This window comes from Hyaena hyaena, unplaced genomic scaffold (assembly GCF_003009895.1).
Source record: "Hyaena hyaena isolate Hyena2069 unplaced genomic scaffold, ASM300989v1 scaffold_94, whole genome shotgun sequence".
NCBI classification, from domain to species: Eukaryota; Metazoa; Chordata; class Mammalia; order Carnivora; family Hyaenidae; genus Hyaena; species Hyaena hyaena.
Window position 1 is genome coordinate 1,179,552 of NW_024080726.1, and position 24,617 is coordinate 1,204,168.

Consider the following 24,617-nt stretch of genomic DNA (forward strand, 5'->3'; position numbering starts at 1 on the left):
GGGCGTCTGGGTGGCTCACTCGGTTAAGTGTGCAACTTCAGCTCAGATCATGATCTTAGCACTTCATGAGTTTAAGCCCCACATTGGGCTCTGTGTTGACAGCTCTAGAGCCTGAAGCCTGCTTCTGATTCTGTGTTTCCCACTATCTCTGCCCCTTGCCCACTCGCTCTCTCTCTCTAAATTAAACATTTTAAAAAAGTAAAAAGAAAAAGTAGAAGAAATAATCTGCAGACATGAAAACATTGAGACAGGTGTTACAACTTTATTTAAGAATTTAATGCAATTTTATTTTTTATTTTATCTTATTTACTTTAGAGAGAGAAAGAGGGAGCGTGAGTGGGGGAGAGAGGCAGAGAGAAAGAAAGAGGGAAACTTAAGCAGGCCCACACTCAACGTGGAGTGCGTGGCAGGTTTGAGCCCATGACCGAGATCGTGACCTGAGCCAAAATCAAGACTCAGACACTCAACCAACTGAGCCACCCAGACATCTCTAATGCAATTTTTAAAATACATATATTGAGTCATTATGTTGTATGCCTGAAACTAATCTAATGTATGTCAATTATGCCTCAATAAAAAGAAAATTCAAAGGAAAACAAGATCATAGTAGGGAGAGAAATATATTGCATAAAAACAAAGTAGGACTGGGGCGCCTGGGTGGCTCAGTTGGTTAAGCGTCCGACTTCGACTCAGGTCATGAGCTCATGGTCGTGGGTTTGAGTCCCACATCGGGCTCTGTGCTGACAGCTCAGAGCCTGGAGCCTGCTTCCGATTCTGTGTCTCCCCCTCTTTCTGCCCCTCACCCACTTCTGCTCTGTCTCTGTCTCTCTCTCTCTCAAAAATAAATAAAAATTTAAAAATAATTTAATAAAATAAAAACCCATGTAAAGGGGGAATCTTACAAGCAGCCAGAAAAAGAGAGAACTATCACCTACAGATATTAACCAAGATTAAGAATGACCTCGGGTTTCTGATCAGAAGCTACACAAGCCAACTAAAAACTACAGTGATGGGGTGCCTGGGTGGCACAGTCAGCTGAGCATCTGACTCTTGATTTTGGCTCATGATCCCAGGGTTGTGGGATGAAGCCCTGTGTCAGGGGCTCTGCACTGAGCGCAGAGCCTGCTTAAAATTCTCTCTCTCCCTCTGCCCCTCTGCCCCATTTGCATTCTCTAAAATAATAAATAATTAAAAATTAATTAAAAAAAAAAAACTACAATGGCCTCATAGCTTTAAATTGCCCACACCTAGGTGGGGCATCTAGGTGGCTCAGCCAGTTAAGAATCTGACTTCAGGGGCGCCTGGGTGGCTTAGTCGGTTAAGCGTCCCACTTTCGTTTGGGTCATGATCTCACGGTTCGTGGGTTCGAGCCCCGCGTCGGGCTCTGTGCTGACTACCAGCTCAGAGCCTGGAGCCTGTTTCGGAGTCTGTCTCCCTCTCTCTCTGACCCTCCCCTGCTCACGCTGTCTGTCTCTCTCTCACACACAAATAATTTTAAAAAAGAAAATATAGGTCAAAACCACAACGGTATCACCTCACACCAGTCAGTATGGTTTGTATCAAGAAGACAAGAAATAACAAGCGTTGGCAAGGATGTAGAGAAAAGGGAACTCTCATGCACTGTTGGTGAAAATGTAAACTAGTACAGCCACTGTGGAAAACAGTATGAAAGTTCCCTAAAATATTACAAATAGGACTACCATATGATCCAGCAATTCTACTACTGAAGTACTANGACCCTCCCCTGCTCACGCTGTCTCTCTCTCTCTCTCTCCTAGAAATAAATAAAAAATATTAAAAAAAAAAAAAAGAATCGGACTTCAGCTCAGGTCATGATCTCATGGTTTGTGGGATCAAGCCCCACGTTGGGCTCTGCACTGACAGCTTGGAGCCTGCTTGCGATTCTCTCTCTCCCCATTGCTCTCTGTCCCTCCCCCCACTCTCTCGCAAAAATAAATAAGCATTTTTTTAAAAAAATAATTTAAAATGCCCACAGGGATTAAAACTGTCAACCTAGAATTCTATATCTAGTGAAAACAGATTTTCACTTTTTTTAAGTTTATTTGTTTTTGAGAAAGGGGGAGAGGAGCACACATGTGGGGGAGCGGTGGGGGGAGAGAAAGACAGACAGAGAGAGAGAGAGAGAGAGAAAGAATCTCAAGCAGGCTCTGTGCTGTCAGCATGGAGCCCGAATGCGGGACTCAAACCCACGAACCATGAGCAATGACCTGAGCTGAAATCAAGAATCAGATGCTTAACCCTTAACCAAATGAGCCACCCGGGTGCCCCATTCAGTAAAAATACCTTTTAAAAATAAATACAAAATAAAATGTGCTCAATTCAGCAACGCATACACTAAAATTGAAACAATACAGAGATCAGCATGGGCCCCGTCCAGGGACGACATGAAAATCTATTAAGTCTTCCATGCTTTTTGTAATGTGTAGAATTGTTGAATCACTATACTGTGCACCGGAAACACTATACTGCATGTTAACTATACTTGAATTAAAACTTAAAACATTAAAACTCAAAAAATAAATAAACATAAAAGCTTTTTAAGAGGAAAAAAAAAAGCCAGAAGAATTTGTCAACAGTATACCCATACCACAAGAAATGCCAGAAAAAATCTTATAAGCAGAAAACCAATACCAGATGAAAACTGGATAACACAAAAGAATGACAGAAATGGTAAATATGCTGGTAAATAGCAAAGATATCTTAAGTATATTATATTCATTTTATCTTATTTATTTCTACTATTTTAATTTTTAAAAATTAAAAAAAATAACTTAAAATGCACTGCAGGGGAGGGGCGCCTGGGTGGCTCAGTCGGTTGAGGGTCCGACTTCGCAAGTCGTGACCTCGCGGTTTGTGAGTTCCAGCCCCACATCGGGCTCTGAGCTGTCAGCACAGAGGCTGGACCCTGCTTCAGACTCTGTGTCTCCCTCTCTCTCTGCTCCTCCCCTGCTCACGCTCTGTCTCTCCAAAATGCACTACAGGGTGATTTGATGACACAGGTACAAGTTAGGTCAGGACACTAATAGTATAACGGATGACAGAAGCAACAGAACCATGCTGTTGTATGGTTTTTACGTTCTATGTGAATTGGTTTATCATTTGAAAGTGAGCTCTGGGAACCTTAAGTAACATATGGTAAACTTCACAGTAATTACTGACAAAAAAAAAAAAAAAATAGAGATACAGCTAAACCAATAGTAGAGATCAAAATCCTTAAAAATTACTCCATCTGGGGCACCTGGCTGGCTCAGTAGGTAGAGCATGCGACTCTTGATCCTGGGTTGTGGGTTCGAGCCCCATATTGGGTGCAGAGATTACTTAAAAATAAAATCTTAAAAAGTTTTTTTAATTCAATCCAAGAGAAGACAAATAGGGTTCAAAGAACAGATGAAAAAAAAATTGCAAGATGGTAGGCTTAAACCCAACCATATTTATATTTACCTCAAATATAAATGGAACATTCCAGTTAGAAGACAGAGACTGTCAAACTTTGTGGGGGGAAAAGCAAGACCCAGCCGTGTGCTATCTAGGAGAAAACCACTTCTAACAAAAAGAAACATAAGTAAAAGGCCAAAGGATGGAAGATATCTCATACAAACGCTAGTCGTAAGAAAGCTTCAGTAGCAATATTAATCTCAGACAACTTCAAAATAGCAGATATTACCAAATATAAACAAGGACAGTTCAAAAATAAAGGAGTTGCTCAAGAAGACATAATCATCTTGAGTGGGTATGCACACAATAACAAAGTTCCAAAATACATGAAGTAAATCAGACAGAATTAAAAAGCTATAAATAGACAAATTCACAATTAACAGTTGGAGACTTTAATAATCCGCTCTCCTTAATCAAAAAGTCCATAAGGATACATAAGACCTAAATAACACTATCAACCAACTTGGCCTAATTAATATTAGTGGAATGCTCCATCCAACAGCTGCAGAATATTATTTTCAAGTTCACAAGGAAAATTCACCACGACAGACCATAAAACAAATCTCAAATTTAAAAGGGTTGAAATTAAACAGAGTATGCTCTTTGACCATGAGATTAAACTAGAAGTCAATAATAGAAAAAAAAATCTGGAAAAACATCCCAAATGTCTGGAAATTAAACAGACTTCTAAATAAGCTCTGGGTGAAAGAAGAAATCACAGGGGAAGTAAGAAAATCTTCTGAATTGTACAAAAATGAAACCACAACATAATCTAAATTTGTAGAATGCAACTAAAGCAGTGCTGGAAAGGAAATTTAATGTTTTTAGTACTGTACTAACTTTAGACAATGTGCTAGAAAAATAAGAGCAAATGAAACCCAAAATAGAAGGAAAGAAATAGGGGCACATGGGTGGCTCAGTTGGTTAAGCATGGGGCTCTTGATTTTAGCTCAGGTCATGATCTCAGGGTCACAGGATTGAGCCCCACTTGGGCTCCATACTGGGTGTGGAGACTGCTTGGGATTCTCTCTCTCCTACTCTCTGGCCCTCATCCCTGTGTGCAAGCCCTCTCTCAAAAATACACTTGAAAAAAAAATTCTCTCTGTCCTGGTCTCTCTCTCTCTTCTCCTTCCCCACTCACATGCGTGCATGCACGCTCTCTCTCGCTCTCTCTCTCTAAAACAACAACAAAGAAGGAAAGGAATAAAACAAATTACAGTCAATGAAATATAAGCTGGTTTTTTTGGGGAGAGTATTAAGATTGATAGCCTCTAAACCAATCAATAAAAAATACATAAGACATTAATTTATAGTATTATAAGTGAAATCAGGAAAATCACTGCATATCGATAGATACTTAAAAGGTAATAAGGGAAAGGCACCTCAGCAATAGCACTGCTAAGAATTTACCCAAGGGATACAGAAGTGCTGATGCACAGGGGCACGTGTACCCCAAGGTTCACAGCAGCACTCTCAACAACAGCCAAATCATGGAAAGAGCCTAAGTGTCCATCAATGGACGAATGGATCAAGAAGATGTGGTTTATCTATACAATGGAATACTACATGGCAATATGAAAAAATGAACTCTGGCCATGTGTAGCAACGTGGATGGAACTTGAGGGTGTTATGCTGAGCGAAACAAGTCAGGCAGAGAAGGACAGATACCGTATGTTTGCACGTATAGGTAGATTAGGAGGAACTTAACGGAGGACCATGGGGGAGAAGAAGGGGAAAAATAGTTGGGGAGAAGGAGTGAGGCAAACCATAAGAGACTCTTGAATGCTGAGAACAAACTGAGGGCTCATGGGAGTGGAGGAGAGGGGAAGGGGGGTGATGGGCATGGAGGAGGGCACTTGTTGGGATGAGCACTGGGTGTTATATGGAAACCAACTCGACAATAAACTATGAAGGGAAAAAATAAACAAATAAAATAAAATAAACAAGGGAAGGGCACCTGGGTGGTTCAGTCAGTTGAGCCTCAATGGCTTAGGTCACGATTTCAGTTTGTGAGATCAAGCCTCATGTGAGGCTCTGTGCTGACAGTGTAGAACCTCCTTGGGATTCTCTCTCCCACTGTCTCTGCTCCTGCCTCTGCTCACACGTGCACTCCCCACCCCCCCCAAAATAAACTTAAAAAATTAAATTTAAAACATAATTTAAAATATTTAATTAAAAAAGAAATTTAGCATGTAATGGAAGTCAAAAAATAAAATTGTAGGCCCTGGTGGCTTCACTGGTAAATTCTCTTAAACATGTAAGGAAAAAGCAATGCCAATCTTAGACAAACTATTTCAGAAAATAGAAAAAAAGGTATAAGTATCCAACTCATTCTACGAAGCCAACATGACCCTGATACCAAAACTAGACAAAGATTTTAGACACACACAAAAGAAAACTATAAATCAATATCCTTCTTAAGTATAAATGAAGAAACGCTTAAGAAAATATTGACAAACCAAATCCAGCAATATACAGAAAGGATAATACATCATAACCAAGTGGAATTTATCCAATAAATACAAAATGAATTTAACATTTGAAAAGTCGTGAATCACCACATTAATAAAGAAAATAGGATCAACAGATAGCAAAAAGAACACTTGATAACAGTCAAAACCCACACAATATTTTCAAAAACACTCAACAAATTAAGTATAAAAGTTGAATCTTCTCCACCCGATAAAGGGCACCTTCAAAAATGTATAGTTCGCAGGGCCTGGGTGGCTCAGTTGGTTAAGCATCTGACTCTTGACTTCAGCTCAAGTCATGAGTGGGATCGAGCCCTGAATGGGGCTCTGCACTGATACAACGGAATCTGTTTGGGGTTCTCTTTCTTTCTCTCTCTCTCTGCCCCTCCCCTGCTTGTGCTTTGTCTCTCAAAATAAATAAATAAACTTTAAAAAAAGAAAAAAAAAGTTAAAATAAAAAAACTTTACTTAATATCATATTTAAACGTGAAGAATGAATGCATTTTCCCCTAAGATCAAGAATAAAGCAAGAATGTCTATTCTCAATATTCCTCTGAACATTGTATTAGAACTCCTAATACAATTTTACATATTGAAAAACAATATGTAACGCTGTCTTCATCTGCAGATGACAGGACCATCTACAGATGTGAGAAATCACAAAGAATATACCGAAAAGTTATTAGAATTAGGGGTGTAACAAGGTTGCAGATACGAGGCTAACATACAAACTCAATTTTATGTATTTTTAAATTTTATTTTATTTCTTGTATCATAGGCGTACTCTTTAATCCCCATCACCTATTTCACCCATCCTGCCACCCACCTCCATTCTGGTAACCTTCAGTTTGTTCGCTACAGTCAAGAGTCTGTTTCTTGGTTTGTCTTCTTTCCTTTCCTTGTTTATTTCTTAAGTTCCACACATGAGTAAAATCATATGGTATTTGTCTTTCTCTTATTTCACTTGGCACTATATTCTCTACCTCTATCTATGCTGTTGTAAAGGGCAAGATTTCATTTCTTTTTATGGCTGAATAATATTCCCGCGTGCGTGTGTGTGTGTGTATGTGTGTGTGTACACAGATCTCACATCTTCTTTATCCGTTAATCTCTGGACAGACACTTGGGCTGCTTCCGTATCTTGTCTACTATAAATAATGCTCCAATTTTATTCTCTCTATATATATTAGCTTTCAACAATTAAAAATGAAAAATTTGTTAATGTTTTTATTTTTTAACTTTTTGAGAGAGAGAGAGAGAGAGAGCAAGCATGGGAGGGGCAGAGAGAGAGAGAGAATCTCAAGCAGGCTCTGTACTGTCAGTTGCAGAGCCTGATGCTGGGCTCGATCTCACGAACCATACGATCATGACCGGAGCCAAAATCGAGAGTTGGACACTTAACCAACTGAGCCACCCAGAAATTTTTAGGGGATGGGGCGCCTGGGTGGCTTAGTCGGTTAAGCGTCTGACTTTCGCTTAGGTCATGATCTCGCGGTTTGTGGGTTCGAGCCCCACGTCGGGCTCTGTGCTGACTGCCAGCTCAGAGCCTGGAGCCTGTTTCAGAATATGAATCACACTCACTCTGACCCTCCCCTGCTCACGCTGTCTCTCTCTATCCTAGAAATAAATAAAAATATTTAAAAAAAAAAAAAAGAAAAAAGAAATTTTTAGGGGCACCAGGTGGCTCAGTCGGTTAAGAATCTGAATTCAGCTCAGGTCATGATCTCACAGCTCATGGGCTCGAGCCCCATGTCAGGCTCTATGCTGATGGCTTGGAGTCTGGAGCCTGCTTCAGACTGTGTCTCCTTCTCTCTCTGTCCCTCCCCCACTTGTATGTGGTCTCTCCCTCCAAAATATAACACTGAAAAATGAAATTTTTAAATGAAATCCATAAATAACATGCCAAAATATGAAATATTTAGAGAATTTTTTTAAAATGTGTACATGACCTATACAGGCTGAAACTACAAAACACTGAGAAAAAATCAGACCACCTAAATGGAGATACACACCATGTTAGTGAATTAGAAGATCAATAGTGCCAAGACATCAATTCACCCCCAAATTGATCTATATATTCCACACAATCCCAATAAAAATCCCAAGATGCTTTTTTGTAAGAATTGATAAACTGATTTTAAAATTTATACGGAAATGCAATGGACCTAAGCTAAAACAATTTTTTTAATGTTTCATTATTTATTTTTGAGGGAGAGAGAGAGAGAGAGAGAGAGAGAGGCAGAGCATGAGTAGGGGAGGGGCAGAGAGAGAGGGAGACACAGAATCTGAAGCAGGCTCCAGGCTCTGAGCTGTCAGCATGGAACGCAATGCAGGGCTTGAACTCACAAACCGCAAGATTATGACCTGACAAAATCAGACGATTAACTGGCTGAGCCACCCAGATGTCCCTAAAACAATTTTGAAAAACAATAAAATCAAAAGACTTACACTACCTGATGTCAAGATTTACTGTAAAGGTATAGCAATCAAGACAGCATTTGCATGAGGCCAGACACAGAGCTAAATGAAACAAAACAGAGCCCAGAAACTGACCTATGTACATACAATCTTTTAATTTGGTACAAAAGTGGCAAGGTAATCCAATGGAGAAAGGGTAATCTGTCCAACAGATGATGCCGGAACAGTAAACCCCAGCCTCTACCAATAAGCACAAGAAAAAATGCTTAATGTTGTTAGTCATCACAGAAATGCAAATTAAAACCACAAGGAGAGACCACTACACACTCACGAGAGTGGCTAAAATTAAAGACAGATAATACCAAGTGTTGGTGTGGATACACGACAACTGGAACGCTCACATACTGCTGGCGACAACAAAAAATAGTACAACTTTGCAAAACCTTTAGGCAGTTTATTATGAGGCTAAATATATACTTACCATATGACCCAGCAGTTCCACTCATAAATATTTACCAAAAAAAAAAAAAAAACCGAAAGAAAAGAAACCGATCTCTCCACATACATGAGTATTTGTAGTAGCCCCAAACTAGAACCAATCATGTGGGTGAACAGACTCTAAGGTGACTCCCATGATCTCCACCTCCCAGTATTCATGCCCTTGTGTGGTCCCCTTGAGTGCGGGTGGGACCTGTGACCTGCTTCAGGCCAAGAAGGTACAGCAACGGTGAAAGGATGCATGTAATTACATGTACGTGGTTACATTATGTAAACTGTAGTGTCCATTTTTCCATGAGGCTCTCTTCCTTATTTGCTTTGAGGAAGCCAAATGACCATGTTAAGGAGACCCCAGAGGCAAAAAAACAGAGGGTGCCAGTTTGTTACTGGCAGTCAACTAGGGGCCTGCAGGCCACAAGAACTAAATGCTGCCAACAGCCACACAGGCTAGGAAACAGATCCTTCCCCAGTCGGGACCCAGATGAGAGCACAACCCCAGCAGACACCTTGATTTTTTGCCTTGTAAAATTCAGCTGAACTGCGTCCTGACTTGCAGAAACTGAAATAATACATGTGTGCTCTTTTTGGTAATTTGTGTAAATTTGCTGTAATACTGCCATGCAGCAATAGGTAATAGAATCCAAATATCCACAAACTGGTGAACAGATCAACAAATTGTGGTATATCTATACAATAGAATACTACACACTACAAACAATTAATGAATTACTGATACAGTATAAGTTCCACAAACATTATTCAGAGCAAAAGAAGTGAGATAAAAAAGAATACATACATTTTGAATTCACGCACATGTGATTCTAGAAAAGAAATATAATCGATAGTGATGCGGTCCCTGAAGCCAAAGGCTAGGATTTACTGGGAAGCAGCATAGAGAATTGTTTTGATTTTGATTATCGTGGTGGTTACACAGGTATGCATATTTGTCAAAAGTCACAAATAGTGACCACAACATACCTATTAGAATCCCACAGTGAAGTTTTTGGCCACACGAGCAACTGTCACTCAATAAGCTATTAAATCAATCTAAGGATTTTGAGTCAAGATAGGGACAACCTCTGAGGCTTGGACAGTGACAGGAGAATTATGGGCAGGGGGGGCGCCAGGTTCTGAGGTCCTGGTAATGTTTGATTTCTTAATGTAAGTACTGGTTACACAAGTGTGCTTACTTTGAAAATTCTCCAAGCTGTACATATAATTTGTGTGCTTTCTGGGTCTATGCTCAACCTCAGTTTAAAAAAAAAAAAGGGCGCCTGGGTGGCTCAGTTGGTTAAGCGGACGACTTCAGCTCAGGTCATGATCTCATAGTTCGTGAGCTCGAGCCCCATGTCAGGCTCTGTGCTGACAGCTCAGAGCCTGGAGCCTGCTTCGGATTCTGTGTCTCCCTCTTGCTCTGTCCCTCCTCCGCTCATGCTCTGTCTCTCTCTTAATACTGAATAAAAGTTGAAAGGAAGGAAGGAAGGAAGGAAGGAAGGGAGGGAGGGAGGGAGGGAGGGAGGGAGGGAGAGAGGGAGAGAGAGAGAGAGAGAGAGAGAGAGAAAGAAAGAAAGAAAGAAAGAAAGAAAGAAAGAAAGAAAGAAACAGAGAGAGAGAGAAAGAAAGAAAGAAAGAAAGAAAGAAAGAAAGAAAGAAAGAAAGAAAAAGAAAGAAAGAAAGAAAAGGAAAGAAAACAGGCACCTGAGTGGCTCAGCTGGTTAAGCATCCAACTCTTGATTTCAGCTCAGGTCACGATCTCACAGTGGTGAAACTGAGCCCTGCATCAGGATGCAGGCTGAGCATGGAGCCTGCTTGGGATTCTCTCTCTCTCTCTCTCTCTCTCTCTCTCTCTCTCTCTCTCTCTCCCCCTCCCCCACTTTCTTTCTCCTCTCTCTCCCCCTCCTCTCTCAAGATAAATATTTTAAAAATAAGGAAAAGAAAAATAAAAAATTTAAAGATGAGGGAATCATTCTAGACTAAAACATACTAAAGAGACAATGCAATACCTATTTCTTGACTGGATTCAGATTTTTCTTAATTGGGGGAATTTGAACGTGGACTATATTATTAAGTAATTATTTTTTAATGTTTGTTTATTTTTGAGAGAGGGAATGTGAGTGGAGGATGTACAGAGAGAGGGGATGACAAAGGACCCATGCTGACAGCAGAGAGCCCGATACAAAGCTCGAACCCATGAACGAAGAGATATTGACCTGAGCCAAAGTCAGATACTTAACCAACTGAGCCACCCAGGCACCTGAATAATGACTGGGGGTGGGGGGGTTGGGGGGGTTTCTACACTAGGCATGGGGCTTGAACTCACAACCCTGAGTAAGACCTGAGCTGAGATCAAGAGTCAGATGCTCAACTGAATGAGCTACCCTGGCGCTTCTTAAATAATGATATTTTATCAATACTAAATTTCTTGTGTGATAACGGTATTATGGTTACCCTTACTCTTAAGACAAGGTGAATTCTAGGACAGAAAACTATAATTCTGTAACTCATTCTCAAATCCTTAAAAAAATATAAAGAGACAGAGATAATGCAAATTCAGCAAAATGTAAGCAGTGTATCTTGAAGTTTTTATAGAAGTTTTACGAGAGTTTTCTGTATTATTCTTTCAACATTTCTATAGGTTGGAAAATTTTCAAAATACTAAAAACTTGAGGGGGGAAATATCTCACGTGAACTGCTGCTATTCAAGGGTTCAGCAGACTTCCGGAGTGCCTGGGTGGCTCAGTCAGTTGAGCATCTGGCTTCAGTTTGAGTCATGACCTCACAGTTTGTAAGTTCGAGCCTCACGTCGGGCTCTGTGCTGTCAGCGTAGAACCTGCTTCGGGTCCTCTGTCCCCCTCTCTCTGCCCCTCCCCCACTCACACTCTCTCAAAAATAAACAAACACTAAATAAAGGCGGGGGAGGGGGGGATCAGCAGACTTCCAAAACTGCACATAGAGACTTGGGAGAAGGAAACTTAAACTGAGCACTTACTATAGGCCAAACACTCTTTAGGTCTGTGAGCTCGGTCAGCCCTGGGAGCAACCCTTTAGGGTAATTACTGCCTTACAGAGGAGAAAAGAGGCTCAGAGAGGTGGAGTGGTGAGTCCAATAGTGAGTCAGTGCTGGAGTTCAAAGACTCAGGACACGAGGCCATGCTCCCGCACCCCTTAACGTCTCTGCCGTGTCCTTCTCCCTCCCCTGCTTCTGTGTGTCCTCAATCCCAAACATACTGTAACCAGGGAATCTCAACGGATTTGAAATCTCTGTTCTGTAATATATTCAATATTCCACAACCACTAAACAATCAGACTGAACCACGCCTCTGCTCTTCACTGAAGACAGCTGGTGGAGACATACAGAAATAGGAAGAACAGCTCCCATTTCTATGGGCCATTCCACGTACGGACTAGAAGGGCCTCTCATAAGGGATCAACCACACAAAACAGAGTAACATGGGGAAAACACAAGGATATGAAGCAATAAATGTAATTTCTTTTTTTTAATGTTTTATTTATTTCTGAGAGAGAGAGAGAGACAGCATGAACAGGGGAGGGTCGGAGAGAGAGGGAGACACAGAATCCGAAGCAGGCTCCAGGCTCTGAGCTGGCTGTCAGCACAGAGCCTCATGCGGGGCTCGAACCCACGAACCGGGAGACCATGACCTGAGCCGAAGTCTGACGCTTAACCGACTGAGCCACCCAGGTGCCCCAATAAATGTAATTTCTAACTCCAACAGAGTGTCTGGAAGAAAGACTAAAAAGACTACCATTATGAAAAAAGCAAGTATGTCACTAATAACTAAAAGTCACAAAAGACATATTCTTTCAAATATGAAAGAAGTTACTCCAGAACAAATAACAGAACAACTTTAGTGGACTGGTCATCAACATGTGAAAGATCATACCCCCAGAAAACATTATAATAGGACTTGAAGAAAGATTTCTCGTTTGTGAATGAAGATTGAGAGTTTATGAATGCAGTAATAATAACACTACTATGTCAGGCACTGTTCTAAAATAACACCTGGGTGGCTCAGTTGGTGGATCATCCAACTTCGGCTCAGGTCATGATCTCACGATTCCTTAGTTCGAGCCCTGCATCAAGCCCTGTGCTGACAGCTCAGAGCCTGGAGACTGTTTCTGATTCTGTGTCTCCCTCCCCCTCTCCCTGACCCTGACCCTCTCCCTCTCTCTCTCTCAAAACTAAAACATTAAAAAAATTATTTTATTGGGGTGCCTGGTGGCTTAGTCAGTAAAGCGTCCAACTTTGGCTCGGTCATCATCTCATGGTTCGTGGGTTCAAGCCCCATGTCGGGCTCTGCACAGACAGTGTGGAGCCTGCTTGGGATTCTCTCTCTCCCTCTCTCTGCTCCTCCCCCACTGGAGCTTTCTCTCTCTCCCTCTCTCTCTAAATTAAAAAAAAAAACAAAAAACTTTAAAATAAGTTACTTTAATCCTCAGAGAAACCCTATGAGATAGGCACTAGTATTATTCCTATTCTGCAGATGGAGAAACTAAAGCCAAGAAGTGCAGTACTTGGGGGCACCTGGGCAGCTCTGTCAGTTAAGCAACCAACTCTCGATTTCAGCTCAAGTCATGATCTCGAGGTCTGTGGGATCAGACCCCGAGTCTGGCTTCATGCTGACACCGCCAAAGCCTGCTTGGGATTCTCTCTCTTTCTCTCTCCCCCCCTCCCCCACTCGTGCTCGCTTGTTCTCTCTCAAAATAAATAAAAATTTTTAAAAAGTTTAGTCACTTGTCCAAGATCACGCAGCTGTAAGTAGTGGGGCTACGATTCTAAGCCAGTAAGGATGGCTTTGGAGCCCACACCACTGCTCCACATTGCCTCTCAAAGGAAGAAGGGGTTGGCCATCACCTGTACCTTTCAAAACAAGAAGCTGAAGCCACAAAGCCAACCAACAAACTTTCTATGAAACAAATACTGACTCAGCCCCACAGGCATACTGTGTTCTTTCTTACAGACCAGGTTTGGAGGAATTATCCAAACTGTTCTTTCAATTCCACTCTGCTTTGACTGGAGCAAGAGGAAACAAAGTCGCTCAGGACTTGAAAACGAAATGGCAAGCAAACGCTAGAAGCTGGTCCACTTAAAAAGTGCGCATTTGCAGCGTACTGTTACACAATGACAGAATTTGGCATGGAGTTCAAATTTTCCCCACACTGCCGGTGTGTTCTGATGCAATCCCCTCCCTGCAGCTTTGGAAAGGAGGGCAAAGGAGCAGCAGAGCTGAAAACCCAACAGGTATGGCCAACCCCCATCAGAGGACCTTGGATCCCTTCCACATGTACAGAGAGGGCAGTTTCCAGAACCAAAGGACTCCGTGGGCACTACAATGGCTCCAATGGGCAAGCTCTTTAGTAACCTTCACAGCACTGGCAAACTAAAAGTCCTAGAAGAATCAGGGAATAAAGACATCCTTTAATCCCAGCCTGTGGGCATCCCTAACATGTAACGGTTCAGAAAAGCCCAGATTTTGAGGAGCCTCGGCATTTCAGGAAGCTAAGTGAGGCAAGGCAAGAAAGAAGGGCCCCTCCTTGCAGACACTCCCACACTCCAGAATTTCTGACGGTGAGAAAGCCAGAATCGGCCCGAGTTATTTCCCGTATTTTACAATCCAGACGTCTTCTTTCTGAATCATTCGCTCTGCTAACAGAAGCTGGTCTGGGGGACACACAACTTCTCTAAGTGCAATTCCTGTAACAGACCTATGCTGAGGAATAAAACAGTAAGAAACAATAAGTAGTGTTCTTCTGCCGAGGAAGGAAGTGAAATGCCGCTAGGCTGTGAAAAACCTACAGGTGTTTCAAGGAGGTGAGAGATGAAGTCCACATTGAAACCATTTTCTTCTTCCTCCGTCTAATCCTAACTAAATGTAAGCATGTGTGGCCAACCGGCGGAGTCACACACATCTGGGTTTAAATGCAGACCCGATCAGACACGTGATCTGGGGTATGTTACAGACCTTTAGTATCCACTCCTATGAAATGGCGGTTAATAGCCTGTATTTCACAGAGGTTGTAACGAGCATTACACAAGATAACAAACGTTCATTTGTCCCCAGCGTGACAGCACAGCCTCTGTAAACGCAAGGTACCGCTCACCCCAGCCCAGCCCAGCCCACCCCACCTTTGGATTTCAAACCCATTCATAGGCTTTATCATCCCCTGCTTCCTGACAGCATGAACACTGGTCCCCAAGGTCCCCTTAATGGAGTGTGATTTGGCTGAATCTGCGGCTGAAAAGCTAGAAGGGAGCCCTTTGGCCGAGAAAACCAAACTCTGGGAAGCAAGGACGGATCCTCAGCCAAAAGCTTGGTGGCGTCTGTTGTTTACGGTGATTCCCCATCCTATCACCGTGTTGAGAGGGTCCGAGGACATTTCAGACCCTCCACCGGCAGGGAAAGCGCCAAGGTGACGAAGAGGCGGGCAGCGGGGCCACCTCGCGAGGCTGAGGCTGCGGGAGAATGGGAATCCTGGTGGAGCCAGGGCCCCCCGGGGAGGGGACGACCGAGAACGATCGAGGTTCTCACCCCTGTCTCCTCAAGCAGGGGCCTTCGCAGCTCAAGGCTGGAGGCTTCTCAAGGGTCCCGCCACCGTCCCGACCAAGCTCAAGTGGGACCCGAGGGGTCCGCAGGCGGGAGGCAGGGGCCCCCGGGCGCCCCCGAGCCTCAGCTTGGGAGTGTGGTCAGAGAGGGGTCACCGGGGGAGGGGCCGGGCGGCGAGGACCTGGGGAGGGGCGGGGCCCGGGAGGGGGCAAGAGGTCGGGGCCCCCGGCTGGGGAAGCTCAAGGCCCCCGCCCAACTCCCAGCTGCACGCCGAGCGCCCCCTCCAGCCGGGGTCCCCGCCGCTACGGCGGGGCAGTCCCACTCCCCTTACCTGGCTCGGCTGCTCTGCCTGCTCCGAGGACGCCATCTTTCCGAGGCCTGACTAATCTATCGCCGCTGGGCGAGGCATCTCCCAAGCGCCCTCGCTCTCGCTCACCCGCCCAGACCAAAGTAGCCGGAGCTGAGCCTGTCGATGGGGGGGCTGGGGGGCGGGGAGGTGGGGGAACTCCCACGTCTGGGTCACCTCACACGATTGCCATTAGGTCCCTGCTGGCCAGGAAGATCCTAAGTACGTCTTTTTTGCAGTATTATATGAGTATTACTCTCAGTGAATTAAATCTCTGACCATCCCCACAGTGCCTCGGGCACAGGCCGGGACTTGCTAAGTCTTTAATAAATGAATGAACGGGAAGATCCTTGGAAATTAATTAATTAATGGTTCAGTTGAGTACCACTTGTTGAGAGCCTACTATTTACCAGGCACTTTGGTAGCCGCTGGTAATAAGAAGATCCAGGACTCAACTCCTGCTCCTAAATTCAGGCCAAACACGCACACACACACACAACCTCACACACACTCACAATTAGAGCATCTTGGAGACAGGAGTCTGATAACAGTTTGCAGATCTATTAGGAAAACACAGAACGGAGCTTTTTGCAGAGGAGAGACTTCTGCATTCTTACTTTATAGTGGTTGAGTTGTTAGATTTTAAGCTAAATGTAAACTTACACGAAAAGATTGCATATATTAGAACCATCAGTCAGTTCATATTGGATTGTGTTTTGACTGATTTTGAGTACTTAAAAGGGTTGCCTCAAGTAACAATTCCTCCTGCCAAACACTGTTTTAAATGCCTACCCTTTTCTAATGAGATATCTTATTTTCTCAGAAACAAAATATGAACGAGACTCTGGATGAACATGAGCTATTTCTTGTGTACAGAAAATGCCTGCCCCCCTTCAAGCGAGGAACGTTTTTACATTTTTTTTATTATTCTACTATTAAAGGTTTTTCAGAAGGGGGAAAGTAGCAGTATTAGGACAAGGATGAATTTATTGCCAAGCAGCATCTGGACAATCTCAAACAGTGATGTGGTTCGCATTTTCCCTTTCCCGTCTGATTTATTTGAGACCTTAATGTTTAATCTAGTTATGTAAGCATTTCGTTCCGAGAGCCCAACCCAATTTGCATGCACAGCTGAAGCCGGGCATCAAACTGGTGGAAATGTGTGAGTATCTTATCCTTTCAGCAGGGCTGAAAACTACACTCGTCAATTTTTTAAATCGACTTCCTTCAGATTATCCTGAGGGTTGAGATATCTTACAGATCTTTTCAGTTTGGAAAGGAAAACGAACACAGTAGAATGACAGACTTTCTTTGGAGTGTTAATGTTATGCATCCATATATGTAAATAAGAAAGTGCCCTAACAATCCAAGGGGTATATATGCGTGTCTTTCGTAATGCAAAATAAATCCATATTAACGTCATTTTGACCCCGCCACTGAAGCTCCTAAATGTAAGGTAGAAAAACACTCCTCTAGGCCGAACTGAGCGACGTAACGAAGTTAGCTTCCATCCCAGAAACTACAGCTCCCGGCATGCCCGCGGAGCCACAAGGGATTAGCGGCAACTAAAACTACACTTCCCGGCGTGCGTTGGTCCCAGCGTGATTTGCGGCAGAAAGAACCACATCTCCCGGCAAGCTGCGCGAGCGGGGAGGCGCCGCGCGGAGCCTCCCCGACTTCCCCGAGTCAGTCGAGTCCCACCCTGAAGAAGATGGAGCTGGTCGGGGGCGCCGAGACTGAGATCCGGGCTCTGAAGCCGTGTCTGCTGCGCCGCAACCACAGCCGCGAGCAGCATGGCGTGGCGGCCTCCTGCCTGGAGGAGCTGAGGAGCAAGGGTTGGCGCGGGACCCGGGCGGGGGCTGTGGGGGGCCGGGGCGAGGGCTGCGGGGGGCCGGGCCCGGTGAGGAGGTGGGGCAGGGCCAAAGCGGGGTCCGCGGGAGCGACTTGGGACGCAAATAACTCACGTGGGCACAGCGATGGACAAGTTTCGAGGCGATGATCTCGTGTGAGACCTGCTTGGTGGGAAGGTAGACGGGAAGAAATACGCAAATTGAAACCGAGTCGACTTAGGTGCCTTGCCTGGGAGCACTCAGACCTTGGAGCCGACCCAGCCCGGTGCCTGCCTGCCTCCCGGGCTTCCTACCGTGACGCTGGTGCCCACGGCCGAGTGCGATTGCCTTTCCCCCGGCACTGGGGCGGCATAGAGAGAGCTGGTGCCGATTGTTCTGGAGTTCCAGACAAGGAGCGGGTGCCGTGAGTGAGAGGAGAGTGACCGAAGTTCCGAGCCCGGCCCCACACTTACTAGCTGCCTGACCTTATACTTAACTGGCTCTCGGCCCTCAGTTTTCTCATCGGCAAAATGGGTATAGTATTTCCAGCCGTACTTTACAGGATTGCTGTATTTATACCACCTGAAAGTATTATGAGCCAGTAGTAATAAATTGTTTATCCACGGAAATTCTGCGGGTTAAACGTGTGAGTCATCCCCAATCATAGTGCGGCTCAGTGTTCAGTGCTTCCTCTGACAGTCACCAGGCCCCGAAAGATACAAGACAAATCTTTCGGAGACCCAGGAGCAGCCAAAGCATTATCAATGCTTTAGTGACGTGGTTTTTGCCATATCAGTGTTCACATATTTGTCCTTGGCATCGGGGTACTTACGTTTTCGTTCCCCTTGAATGCATCGGCTGGATACACTTGGCACAGAGCCTTATGTAAGCGCTTGTGTTCGGAGCTCAGCCTCTGCAAGGCCTGCTGTTCTACTGGGGTGCTGGGCGACATTGCCGAACCGTATTTGTAGTCTCTGCTTGGCCTCATCCCGTTCGCACTGTAGGCATCGCCGTCACCAAATGCGATGGGACACACCTGTCCCCGACAAGCCTGTTGCCCCTTGACGAGAAAGAGGAGAAGCTACTGATGCAAACAACTCCTCTTGTGCCTTCCTATAGGTTAGAAAGGCTGCAAATTACAATGCTGCGTGGGACCAAAAAAAACATTTCCTATTTTTACTATTCCTTTTTTTTTTTTTTTTAACATTTGACATGGGAGAATTTAAGATGACCACTGAATGAAAGACTGTTTGCTCGCAAGGAATCATCTCCGACTTTGGCTTGTTTTTCATCCATATAAAGATGCGAGTGCTCCTAACATGGGCGGAGAGCAGCCGGAGGAAACATTGTCAGGAGTCAGCCTGTGGGTTTAAATCTCGGCCTTGCCATTTACTGTGTGACCTCAGACAGGTCATTTAACCTCTCTGAGCCTTGAGGTTGACATCTGTAAAATGGGACTAGAATAGTACCTACCTTACAGGATGGTTAGAAGATTAAATACTGTATAAAGAAGGCACTTAGAACAGTACCAGGCGTGTGGGAAGTGTTACATTAGTGCCAGTAGTTGTGGTTACTGTAGTTACTGTTAACCTACCAGGAATTCTGAGAGCACATGTGTTGGGCATACAGGGACAGATGTAATTTCCTTATGGATACTTGTCAACTGCCGACTATGTTATTCCTCTCAGCCTGTGACATTCTGGCCATTGATAAGTCCCTGGCACCCATCACCCTGGTCCTGGCAGAGGATGGCACGATAGTGGATGACGATGATTACTTCCTGTGTCTGCCTTCTAATACTAAGTTTGTCGCATTGGCCAGCAATGAAAAGTGGGCATACAACAATTCAGGTAAGAAACTCTGGCCGTTTGCAGAATGATCTCTGCAAATACAATATCCCTCACCATTCATTGGCGGCACGGGCACCTGGTTGCTGTTTGGTTAAGCATTTGTGCAGCCAGAATTTGCCGAGACCCAAAAACTTAGTTGGTAGGATCCTGAGTATATGCATGACTGGGCGTTGGGTTTAAGTGACTTCTCAGAAAAAAGATGCAGAAGAGATTCCCACAGAAGTGACGGAAGGTGGAGGAGAGGAGAAACGTAGGTTCTAGATGGGGATTGGCGTTCCCGTGAATCCCGGAGAGAAGGCGCGCCCCTCCCCACTGAACTTACTCTGCATGAGCGGTGGGAAGAACGTTCGGATCTCCTCCAGGTCCGTGTGTTGGAGGAGGAGGCGAAAACGGCACATCAGGTTAACCGGGCTCTGCCTGGCTTTTTCTCCCCGTATCAGACGGAGGTACAGCTTGGATTTCCCAAGAGTCCTTTGAAGTAGACGAAACGGACAGTGGGGCGGGGCTGAGGTGGAGGAACGTGGCCAGGCAGCTGAAAGAAGATCTGTCCAGCATCATCCTCCTGTCCGAGGAAGACCTCCAGGTAAGCCTCCTCCTCCACCAGCCCCCGGCCCCTTACTTTTCATGTGTCTTGCCATAGTAATGCCAGTTTTCTTACTTTTTTTTCTTAATTAACCCCTTTTTTTTAATGTTTATTTTGAGAGAGAGAGACACACACACACACACATACACACCACGAGCGGGGGCGGGGGGGGGGGGGGGCAGAGAGAGACAGGGAGACAGAATCCGAAGCAGGCTCCAGGCTCCGAGTTGTCAGCACAGAGCCCAACACAGGGCTCGAACCCACGAACCGTGAGATCACGACCTGAGCTGAAGTCGGATGCTCAACCGACTGAGCCACCCAGGCGCCCCTATTTCTTAATTTTTAAACAATACTTTGACAACAACCAAGACTCTTCATTTTCTGATTCTTGCACCTAGAGCAGAAAATACAGATGCCCGGGCCCCACCTAGTCTCCCCGGGGGAGTTAAGGAGGTACCATCAAAGAATGTGGAGTCGGAGGAGCCGAATTAAATCCAGCTCCATCACTATGACTTTGAGCCTCTTTGCCTCCGTTTTCTGTCCAGTAAATTGGGACAAAAATAGTATTGTTGATTCAAAAATATTTATTGAGCATCTACCTTGTGCCTGGCATGGTTCCGTCCGGACACTACAGTGGTGAACATGACAGACATGGAATTCTGATAGAAGAAGCTTGATTTCTGATGAGAGGAAGATACAGCAGGAAGCATGTTATATGGGTAGCAGGTGGGGCAGTGTGCGGAGAGCAGGGGCTGGTCTAGATCGGGAGATCAGGAGAAGCCCCTTCTACAAGGTGGGTTTTTTGGTAATTTTTTGAACTTACAAACTTATATATTCGAATACAAATAAATACACGCAGGGGGTCCTGGGTGGCTCAGTCAGTCAATCATCCGACTTCAGCTCAGGTCATGATCTCATGGTCTATGAGTTCAAACAGTGCGTCGGGCTCTGTGCTGACAGCTCGGAGCCTGGAGCCTGCTTCAGATTCTGTGTCTCCCTCTCTCTCTCTACCCCTCCCCTGCTCGCACTCTGTCTCTCTCTGTCTCGAAAATAAAATAAAACATAAAAAATAAATAAAAAATATGTTCCTATGGTTCAGATCCAAGAGGTATAAAATGATATACTGGTAGCCAACAAAGGAAAATAACTCAGATGTCTGTGAACTGATGATCGATAAATAAGTGTGGTGTAGCCACACGACTTAAGAGGAGTGAAGGATCCGTACATGCTGTAACGTGGATAAGCCTTCAAAATGTTAGGCAAAGTGAAGAAGCCAGACGTGAAAGTCCACGGATTTTGTAGCTGCAAATCTGTAGAGATAGAAGCTAGGCGAGTGGCTGCCTAGGGCTGGGGTTGGGGAAGCCTTGAGGAGAAACAGGAGTGACTACTGAGGGGTGTCGTTCTTTTAGGGGGGCTGCCTGCACCAGTCTGTGAATGTACTAGAACCCACCTAGATCTATACTTTATATGGGTGCGTCATACGGTATGTGGGTTCTATCTCAATAAAGCTGTTTAGGGAAAAAAAATAAAAAGGACATACAGGAAAAATCTGACTCCGGCCCCTTAGCCACCAAGTTTCCCTTCCCAGAGATAATCAAGTTCTCCATTTCCCATTCTAGAGATGTTTCCTATACCTCCAAATGCAAACATATGTTCTCCTCCCCTACACTCCACAAATGGAAGCACATCTACTCTTTTTTAAAGAAACGTTTGGAGAATGTTACAGATTAGTACGTAAAAGACATTGCCGTTCCTGTTTGTACCTCTTGGTCGTAGTCCGTTTTGCTCGCGTGCCATGACTTAATTAGGAGCTCTTCCCCCACCCCCACCCCCACTGGTTGTCATCAGTCTTGGTGTTCCAGACAGTGCTGTCAGAAGCTCCGTGTCATTTTGCACGTGCATGCTTGTCCGTAGAATAAAGTCCCAGAAGTGCAGTTGGCGAACGCTGGCAGGTTCCCAAGAGGGGGCGATTACACTGAGAGCTGACAGAAGGAGGGAGCCTGCCGTGGCCGGGTCGGGGCCATGGTGTCTTGGAAGCGTTTTTAGGTTCCTTAAAGTCTCTGTGTTTGTGTGTTAGGTGCTCATTGATGCTCCGTGTTCGGACCTGGCTCAGGAACTAGGCCAGAGCTGCGCCACGGTCCTGGGGCTCCAGAACACCCTCCAGCAGGTGCTGGACCAGAGGGAGGAAGCCCGTCAGTCCAAGCAGCTCTTGGAGCTTTACCTCCAGGCTTTGGAGAAGGAGGGTAGCATCCTGTCAAAGCAGCAAGGTAGGAGTCACTGGCCGGGGGACTCACCTCGAGAACGGACGGCCTGGAGAGCCTTTCCTGGGCAGAGAGCCCGTGCTTATAGTGTGGCCAAAAAAGACACCGTGGCCCCTGGCATCTTGAAAGAGAGAGAGGGTGCATGCAAGCAGGGGAGGGGCAGAGAGAGGGAGAGAGAATCCCAAGCAGGCTCCACGCTGCCAGTGCAGAGCCTGATGCAGGGGTCGATCCCACGAACCCCGAGATCATGACCTGAGCCAAAATCAAGGGTCAGTCGCTTAACCGACTGAGCCAGCCGGGTGCCCGGGCGTGCTTCTCCCTTGCCTGCCTGATGATGCTCCGGTTGTTTGTGCAGAGCTATATGTTTGCCCAGTGTACCACCTCCTCCTCGTGTCCGCTTTGCAGAGTCCCAAACCGGCCAGGACCAGATGGATGCAGTCGACACGGGTGGTAACAGAGAGGGCTCCTCCGAAGTCACACTCCCGAGCCGGCTCCTTACTGCGCTGAAGGAGAAGCCTGCTCCAGAGCTGAGCCTGTCCAGTCAGGATTTGGAGGTGGGCGAGGACGGGGGACCCTGAGCTGCAGAGAGCCAGTCCCCCGGGGGTGCAGCGCCGCCCTGCAGAGGCGCGTCTGGGACCGCCTGTCGCCGCTGCAGGCCCGGGCTCCTCGCTGCCCCGTTGGCCTTTTCTGTGCCAGACATCTCACTTGATCTCTATCAGAATGGCTTGAACAAACGGGTGGACTCCCGCAGATCGTCACCCCTGATCCCCGGGTCCTTTGTGGGAAACAGAATGCGTGAACCGGACAGGGAGGAGCGGCGGGGCTCCGGCTTCTCTGGCGGCCCCTGAGGGAGATCCGTCGTGTCGTCCGTCGAGGCACATAAAGTATCTGAGTGAAAGGCGCGCCTGGGGGCCCATCTTGTGCCGGCTCCACGGCCAGGGAACTAGAAGCCTGACTCAGGACCCGTCCGAGTGGGCGCCGCTGCCTCCTCATCCTTGTCCTGTCCCAGGCACGTCCCCCGTGTAGCTAGAAGGCGGGCGACCTCTCCACTTGCCCCCGACCTAAACTGCCCCCAAGTGGAGGACTTTACAAGTGGCTCCCATAAAACGTCTTTCCAGAGGCCCTTTCCGGTCGGCATCGGAGGGGAAGGAAAGGCCCGTGGCCACGGAGGGTGAAAGGGTTCTGGCGTTTCAGCCAAAGACCCAACGTGCGCCGGTGCTGCCCGAACTCAGGCCCGTGAGGACAACCCTGGGAGCGAGACAGCAGCAGGCGAGGGAGCAGAGGTCGCGATCTCAGTGGCTCTCGTTCTCGCCGCAGTGGGTTGCCAAGGAAGACCCCGGAGCGCTGGCCGCCGCTTTGAGCTGGGACGTGGAGAAGACGGTGTCCGCACAGCAGGCCTGTCACCGGGAGCTCAGCCTGCGCCTCCAGCAGGTGCAGAGCCTGCGTTCCCTCCGGAGCCTGTCGGCCAGGAAGAGTTCGCGGCCCGGAGCGCGGCGGGAGCCTAAGCGAGCCAGACGAGACCCCACCTAGCCGCAGCCGGAGACCCCGTGACCTTGTTCTCAGTAAATACCTTCAGCCCGGTTACTGTAGCCGCTGCCTTAATACTGTACCCCCTGCCTGACGGCACATTCTGGAACAGGCTGGACGACCAGCCTCCAGAACCTTCCAGAAAAGTGCTGCCGCATCTCAGCTCACGCCCTTGCATTTTTTGAATGGCAAAGCTGTACCCCACCCCCTCTTACTAACTACCTGTTCTCAGGTTCTCTGTCGGAAAGTACCTGTCAAGGGCAGTGAAAAGAAACTTGTATTTCAGACTCACTGTCCTTTTTCAGAAACTACAACTGCAGAATTGAAAACACAGATGATGGTCAAGAAGGTGACGTACTAGAGTTGATCTGTGGCCACAAACTTGTTTCTCCAGTGAATGAATTTTTTGGTTTGTGTAAAGGCGCCTATTAAGTCTGCAGACCGTAGGGACATACGGAGAGTCTAATTCGCCATTTCTAATTGTGAAATTATTTCTGTTACCACTGTGAGACTGTTTCCAGTTTTCTAATATGTTTTGTCAGCGGGGGCTATGAAAGGTCATTAAATTGATCTCCGTGTGATATGACTGTGAGGCTCTCTGGGTGCCGGGCAGAGGCTTCTGGTTTATAGACCTCCTCTTTCTGCACAAACGCTTTCTCTGGGTTTTGTAATCTAATTTGGAGCAGATTTTCGTCCCTGTGAGTGTCCAGCATGACATTCAGAAGCCATGAAGCCCACGGGCCACATCTTCATTCTGTGGAATCGTCCGGGACACGGCACAGAGAACTGGCATCCCACCGCCTCCCCCCACCCGC

The 24,617-nt window shown here is 46.0% G+C and overlaps 2 protein-coding genes and 1 non-coding gene across 3 annotated transcripts in view; 2 read left to right on the forward strand and 1 right to left on the reverse strand.

Annotated features, from left to right (window-relative positions):
• Positions 1-15,783, reverse strand: part of PEX14 (peroxisomal biogenesis factor 14) — a 145,260-nt gene extending 129,477 nt beyond the window's left edge. Inside the window, exon 1 of the mRNA XM_039235009.1 lies at positions 15,738-15,783. Within this exon, the coding sequence (XP_039090940.1) occupies positions 15,738-15,773 (36 nt within the window). The 5' untranslated portion in view covers positions 15,774-15,783. The remainder of the gene's footprint in view (positions 1-15,737) is intronic.
• LOC120233665 lies at positions 2,332-2,435 on the forward strand. The gene has a single exon (XR_005528883.1). It is a non-coding gene; the product is annotated as a U6 spliceosomal RNA (small nuclear RNA).
• Positions 15,784-17,411: 1,628 nt separating the features above from the next.
• Positions 17,412-24,385, forward strand: DFFA (DNA fragmentation factor subunit alpha). Its single transcript, XM_039235004.1, has 6 exons — positions 17,412-17,587; positions 19,270-19,431; positions 19,872-20,014; positions 22,092-22,281; positions 22,681-22,829; positions 23,593-24,385. The coding sequence occupies exons 1-6, from the start codon at positions 17,464-17,466 to the stop codon at positions 23,803-23,805; spliced, it is 981 nt and encodes a 326-aa protein (XP_039090935.1). The 5' UTR covers positions 17,412-17,463; the 3' UTR covers positions 23,806-24,385.
• The last annotated feature ends 232 nt before the right edge of the window (positions 24,386-24,617 follow it).